Source organism: Babylonia areolata, chromosome 35, assembly GCF_041734735.1.
Source record: "Babylonia areolata isolate BAREFJ2019XMU chromosome 35, ASM4173473v1, whole genome shotgun sequence".
Classification (NCBI taxonomy): Eukaryota; Metazoa; Mollusca; class Gastropoda; order Neogastropoda; family Buccinidae; genus Babylonia; species Babylonia areolata.
The window spans coordinates 27,772,954-27,780,453 of record NC_134910.1 but is presented as its reverse complement, the minus strand read 5'-3'; the positions used below and the strand labels follow the sequence as shown (position 1 = coordinate 27,780,453).

Here is a 7,500-nt window from a genome sequence, read left to right as displayed (position 1 = left end):
AGTGCACGGTGGGTTGCTGGTTCCTACTGTTTAGTGCTGTTGTTAAAGTTTGGTCCTTGTGCCCTGCTAGGTGGTGTGTGAGAGAGAGAGAGAGAGAGAGACAGGTGGTGTGTGAGTGAGAGAGAGAGAGAGAGACAGAGACAGGTGGTGTGTGAGTGAGAGAGAGAGAGACAGAGACAGGTGGTGTGTGAGTGAGAGAGAGAGAGACAGAGACAGGTGGTGTGTGAGTGAGAGAGAGAGAGAGAGAGGTGGTGTGTGAGTGAGAGAGAGAGAGAGAGAGACAGAGACAGGTGGTGTGTGAGTGAGAGAGAGAGAGAGAGAGAGGTGGTGTGAGTGAGAGGTGGTGTGTGAGTGAGAGAGACAGACAGGTGGTGTGTGATTGAGAAAGAGAGACAGGTGGTGAGAGAGAGAGAGAGAGACAGGTGGTGTGTGAGTGAGAGAGAGACAGGTGGTGTGTGAGTGTGAGAGAGAGAGAGACAGGTGGTGAGAGAGAGCAAGAGACATAGGTGGTGTGTGAGTGAGAGAGAGACACAGGTGGTGTGTGATTGAGAAAGAGAGACAGGTGGTGAGAGAGAGAGAGAGAGAGAGAGAGAGACAGGTGGTGTGTGAGTAAGAGAGAGACAGGTGGTGTGTGAGTGAGAGAGAGAGAGAGAGACAGGTGGTGAGAGACAGCAAGAGACATAGGTGGTGTGTGAGTGAGAGAGAGACATAGGTGGTGTGTGAGTGAGAAAGAGAGAGAGACAGGTGGTGAGAGAGAGCAAGAGACATAGGTGGTGTGTGAGTGAGAGAGAGAGACATAGGTGGTGTGTGAGTGAGAAAGAGAGAGAGACAGGTGGTGAGAGAGAGCAAGAGACATAGGTGGTGTGTGAGTGAGAGAGAGACATAGGTGGTGTGTGAGTGAGAGAGTGAGTGACAGAGAGAGAGATAGAGAGAGAGAGAGAGAGAAACACCACACAGACAGAGAAATGTTGAATGTGTGGGCGGGTGCATGCATGTATGTGTTTGTGTGCATTAGCATATGGTGGATGGTGTGTGTGTGTGTGTGTGTGTGTGTGTGTAAGTGACTGGGTGACTGACTTAGACCCACACAACCACTCTAACACCCCACTACCACATCCACACACACACAACCACTCTAACACCCCACTACCACATCCACACACACACAACCACTCTAACACCCCACTACCACATCCACACACACACAACCACTCTAACACCCCACTCACACACTCACACAACCACTCTAACACCCCACTACCACATCCACACACACTCAACAACTCTAACAACCCACTCCCACACCCACACAACCGCTCTAACACCACCCCCCACACCCCCCACACACACACACATGCACCACACTTGGTCTCCTTCCCCAACTCACCTTTCCATATCGGGAAGAACATGGAGAAGACGCCCACGATGCCTTTCTGCAGGTAGCCCCCTAGCTTGATCTGGACGAACAGCACAGGCACGCACAGCCCCAGCAGTGTCACCGACACGGCGGTCAGAGACACCCCCGCTGTCAACACGCCACCACAACCACCACACATATAATATATATATATATATATATATATAAGTGGAGTGATGGCCTAGAGGTAACACATCCACCTAGGAAGCGAGAGAATCTGAGCGCGCTGGTTCGAATCACGGCTCAGCTGCCAATATTTTTTCCCCCTCCACTAGACCTTGAGTGGTGGTGTGGACGCTAGTCATTCGGATGAGATGATAAACCGAGGTCCCGTGTGCAGCATGCACTCAGCACACGTAAAAGAACCCACGGCAACAAAAGGGTTGTTCCTGGCAAAATTCTGTAGAAAAATACACTTCGATAGGAAAAACAAATAAAACTGCATGCAGGAAAAAATACAAAAAAATGGGTGGCGCTGTAGTATAGCGACGCGCTCTCCCTGGGGAGAGCAGCCCGAATTTCACACAGAGAAATCTGTTGTGATAAAAAAGAAATACAAATACAAATATATATACACACACACACAATGCAATAGGGATTAAATCCTAGAATCAACTTCACTCCGTTTTTGTCTCCGGAAGTTTCTGATTTGCTACACACAAATCAATACCCAAACCGGAACTTCCAGAACAGAACGGAATTTTACTGCACTACCACCACATGTACAACTATACCTACAGGATCTTAGAAAAAGATCAGCAGCACTCTTGCTGAGTATACACCACCACATATACAATGGAACACAACACACAAAAACAGGACAGAAATTGAAAATCATACACGTACAAACACGGCAGGAATTTAGATATCTATGCATACGTATATATATAACATGCACTCCCACATATGCACACCCACTCACAGCACACTCTTGGCATATTTCATGATCAATGGGTATGCTCTTTGCATATTTGTCACACATTAATCATTATTGCGTATGGGGCTGATGACTAAGTCTACAATTACAAAGATGCTGGTTATACAATTATCTATATCTTTCATTCACTTTGGGTTGGCTCAAGAGACAAGGCACTGACTGCTTTGAGGAAAAGGCAATTGGAGAAACGATTATCATCCGTAAATTATGTCAACTTAATGCATGGAACTTTCTTTTTTAATGTCTAGCTCGAGAATACTTCAGTACACCACTTACTATCTGACTGTCCAAACCTCACAATCCAATACTGAGAACATGGACGACAGATTTGAGCACAAGACCTTTGTGATTTTTGATGTGTGTTACATGTGATTCCCGGCAGCGTGTGAAGTTCATCACTTGCTCAAGTCATTCACAACTTTCTACAGCAGGAAAGACATCGTCATTCTTTTTTAATGGCAATAGGAATAATGCCTACTGCATCCCATACCCCACCATTATCTTTTTCTAAACATTTTTGTCTAACAATAGTGAGGTTTTTATTTCAATGGAAGGGGAGAAGGAAAGGAAGGCGATGTGGATAGTGGGTTGTTGTAGTTGTTGTTGTTTTGGGGGTTGCTTTGGAGGGGGTGGGGGGATTTAAATCAAGTTTCATATCACAATCACTGTGGGGGGGAATAAAACAGGTGGCAGAAGTGAGACCTGCTGTAAAAAAAAAAACCCAAACTTTTTTGAATTATTTTACTTTCATTACTTTTTTTAATCTATTAATTAATTACTACTTTCTTTCAGAGGTATATGAAGTAATGGCAAACAGCAAACACACACAATCTGGAAATACATTTTCACTCCTGCACACCCAATTTGCAAATTATACATTTTCTGATGCAAACACACACACACACACACACACACACACACACACACACACACACACACACAAACTTGCACATATGCACATCCACTATTTTTCTTCTTTTTTATCTTCAGACTTTCCCCCCCCCATTAATCACACAATAAAAAAATTTTTAAAAAAACACACACACACACAAAAGTACCTGCACAACAGAAACAAAAAAAAGCAACCGAATAAAATGCCACACAGCACCAAGACCGAGACCGAGACTGACTGACAAAGACCAACAGACAGACAAGACATCATCAACACGTCAAGCCACCCCACACCCCCACACCAGCACTGAGGAGCGACTCACATTCTGAAGGGATGAAGAAGGTGGTGAAACAGGTGAACAGACTGATCACCACCAGCTGCAGCGGGTTCCAGGGAGCGATGCTGTTCGACATCTTGACGATGACGACGACGACGACGACAACGACTACAGCAACCACAACTCTTCCTCCTCCTCCTCCTCCTCACAACTCCCTGGACGTCACCAGCACAACAACCACCACTTTCCCCTCCAGACACACAACCAACCCGATCTGAGTAACCAACAAGTCCCAACTCGTCAGATGGCGATCCTCTCACATGGCGACGACACACGACCAAGAAAAAGTTCTTCTTCCAACTTTGCTTAATCCCTGCTGGTGCACAAGGGTGAGGACGATGTTTTTCTTTGGAGAGGGTGAGCCGGGGTCAGCTTGCCTCAGTTGCTTCACATGTTTTTCAGCTGATGGCATGGGTACTGAAGGGTGAGGGAGGGACCTCTGAAACACACACACAGAGCAGAGTTAAGCTGGAGTGGACCTCAGAAAGCCCTGGGTTGTTATGTTAGGGCATGGGGGGGTGGGGAGGGGTTAGCATAAATATTGAGAATAAGATACTAGGGTAGCAAGCGGTGTGCCGGATTGTGCCTTGCTCTGCTGTTCTGTAGAATAAATAATGCGGTGTGTGTGCGGTGTATCACTGTATGGGTCACTATCAAGCTGTGCTGTGGTAATCTGCATTGTGCTTGTGCTGAGCTGTGTCGTGCTGTGATATTCTGTATTTTGTGGTGCTATTTTACTTTGTATTGTTCAGTGCTGTGTTGAGTATCCTGTGTTGAGCTGTGCTGTGGGTGTGTGGGTAACTGTTATGCTATGCTGTGGTAATCTGTAATGCTATGTTATTCTATGTTCTGCAGTGTTATTTTACTTTGTATTGTGTAGTGCTGTGCTGTGTGTATATCCTGTGTTGTGCTGTATTGTGCTGCGCTGCGTTCATGAACCGCATCACTGCACTGTATTGGTACTGCACAGAGCACTGCTCTGTTCTGCTTTTGTTTGATCCACTGTGGTAACCAGTATATTTTTCTTTCTCCCTGTTTTCTTTTTCTTCTTCACTTTTTTTTTCTCTTTTAAAACACAATGGAAAGTTTCATAATTTCACACAGATATACTCTTCTTCTTTCCCTTCTTTACCGCCTTCATCATAGTGAAGATTCTGTAGATTATAAGGGGGTTTGCCTGTTGTTTGAGTCTTCTTCTTCCCCTTCTTAACAGCCTTCATCATAGTGAAGATTCTGTAGATTATAAGGGGGTTTACCTGTTGTTTGAGTCTTCTTCTTTCCCTTCTTAACAGCCTTCATCATAGTGAAGATTCTGTAGATTATAAGGGGGTTTACCTGTTGTTTGAGTCTTCTTCTTTCTCTTCTTCACCGCCTTCATCATAGTGAAGATTCTGTAGATTATAAGGGGGTTTGCCTGTTGTTTGAGTCTTCTTCTTTCTCTTCTTCACCGCCTTCATCATAGTGAAGATTCTGTAGATTATAAGAGGTTTTGCCTGTTGTTTGAGTCTTCTTCTTTCCCTTCTTTACCGCCTTCATCATAGTGAAGATTCTGTTGATTATAAGGGGGGTTTGCCTGTTGTTTGAGTCTTCTTCTTTCCCTTCTGATTTCCTGATAAATTCTCTGCATCAATCAAACAAGTTCTGCACAAAAAGCATTCAGAGCTGTTTTATCTCCTGGCATCTCCGCGCTGTCCTTTCCATTCGTGTCAATAAAACTTGCTTTAAAAACGCATCCCCAAAGAAAGAAGCTTGACCCTGAACCTGTGTCCGCTCCTTCGCGGTGCTCAAACCATTCTCACGGTCTGTGACTCAAGTACGAGGGAGGAGTTAACCTTTACTAATGCCTTTTTCTCTAACCCCACCGATTCACCGGCACATCAGCACAAAACTGGGCTGACATCACTAAGCTTTCCATTTCCTGACCGGAGCAAAAACGGCTCCATTGCTGAAAGTATGACGAGCACACTGAATACATCTCAAGTCCCTCATCCTTTCTCTCTGACAAAACAGTTTGTCGCTGATTTATGAGGCTATGTATTTTGTCGCTGATTTATGAGGTTATGCATTTTGTCGCTGATTTATGAGGCTATGTATTTTGTCGCTGATTTATGAGGCTATGTATTTTGTCGCTGATTTATGAGGCTATTTATGAGGTTATGTATTTTGTCGCTGATTTATGAGGCTATGTATTTTGTCGCTGATTTATGAGGTTATGCATTTTGTCTCTGATTTATGAGGCTATGTATTTTGTCACTGATTTATGAGGCTATGTATTCTGTCACCGATTTATGAGGCTATGTATTTTGTCGCTGTTTTATGAGGCTATGTATTTTGTCGCTGATTTATGAGGCTATGTATTTTGTCACTGATTTATGAGGCTATTTATGAGGTTATGTATTTTGTCGCTGATTTATGAGGCTATGTATTTTGTCGCTGATTTATGAGGTTATGTATTTCCTACTTCTCTGAGAGTCTTGTGATAAATTCCCCACAACAACAAACAATATAGATCTATAAAGCATAAAAAGATTTCTGTCTGAGGCTGTAGATTCTCTTACACCAACAAAATATCTTTATCCTGGCTTTGATGCTTACAGCCCAACCAACTAAACAGGGTAGTATCAGAACAACAATGACGGGCGCAAAGCCGAGTGGTTAAAGCGTTGGACTTTCAATCCGAGGGTCCCGGGTTCGAATCACGGTGACAGCGCCTGGTGGGTAAAGGGTGGAGATTTTTACGATCTCCCAGGTCAACATATGTGCAGACCTGCTAGTGCCTGAACCCCCTTCGTGTGTATATGCAAGCAGAAGATAAAATACGCACGTTAAAGATCCTGTAATCCATGTCAGCGTTCGGTGGGTTATGGAAACAAGAACATACCCAGCATGCACACCCCCGAAAACGGAGTATGGCTGCCTACACGGCGGGGTAAAAACGGTCATACACGTAAAAGCCCACTCGTGTGCATACGAGTGAACACAGAAGAAGAACAACAACAACAACAACTACAGATCTCAGAGAACCTGAAAAAAGGGGTAAAAAAAAGACCCCAGGGAAATAAAATCAGGTACAAGTACAATAATGTTCAAGCACATAAACCTACTTGTCCTGGGATCCGTGTCTGATGTTTTGACAATTCTGTTGTTTGTTTGTTTGCCATGGGGATAGACAAAAAAAACTAACATGAACAAAAACATAATTACACATAATACATAAAAGTATACATGATGATGATAACAGGCACACAGACAGCCAAAAAATGCCAGCAGGCAACTCATATGCCTTTGCACAATAAAGTATAAAACACTGTCTTTATTTATTTATTTATTCATTCTATTTATTGAGAATCTTGCTATAGTGCATATTCTTGAAGCTCTATACACTTTACAATAGCACTAAAACATCCACTCAAACATCCCCATGCAAACATATGCATATGATTTAAAACACAGGTAAGAGAGAACCATTAAAAGAGATCATGTCATTGAATAAATCCAGAAATGTATCAGATATAAAAGGATAAAACGAAATAATGATGACAACAAAAATACAGACAATTGAGAGACGCACGCAAACACGCATGCACATAGATACATACATACAAAACACACTACACACATACACACACTCGCTCGTACGCACACACACACACACACGCACACACACACACACACACACACACACACGCGCGCGCGCACACACAGATATGAATGCCAATACCCAATTATCAAGTCCAGAAAAGAAAAAAAAAAACCACTCATGGCTTTCTAGAAAAAAGAAAAGAAAGTGAAATGGATCAGGACGGCGGAAAACAATACAGGGAGAGAAAACAGAAAGAAAAAGAAAAGGCCTGAAGCAAAAAGAGCAATAGAAAAGAAGAAATTTCTTGCACAGAATTTCCAGAACGTGGGGATAT

General features: G+C 43.4%; 1 protein-coding gene across 1 annotated transcript in view; it reads right to left on the bottom strand.

The window, feature by feature from the left end:
• Positions 1-7,500, bottom strand: part of LOC143277927 (sodium- and chloride-dependent GABA transporter ine-like) — a 65,690-nt gene that overhangs the window by 38,087 nt on the left and 20,103 nt on the right. The window contains exons 3-4 of the mRNA XM_076582902.1: positions 3,569-4,022; positions 1,388-1,525 (exon numbers count right to left, since the gene is read on the bottom strand). Of these exons, the coding sequence (XP_076439017.1) occupies positions 1,388-1,525; positions 3,569-3,659 (229 nt within the window). The 5' untranslated portion in view covers positions 3,660-4,022. The remainder of the gene's footprint in view (positions 1-1,387; positions 1,526-3,568; positions 4,023-7,500) is intronic.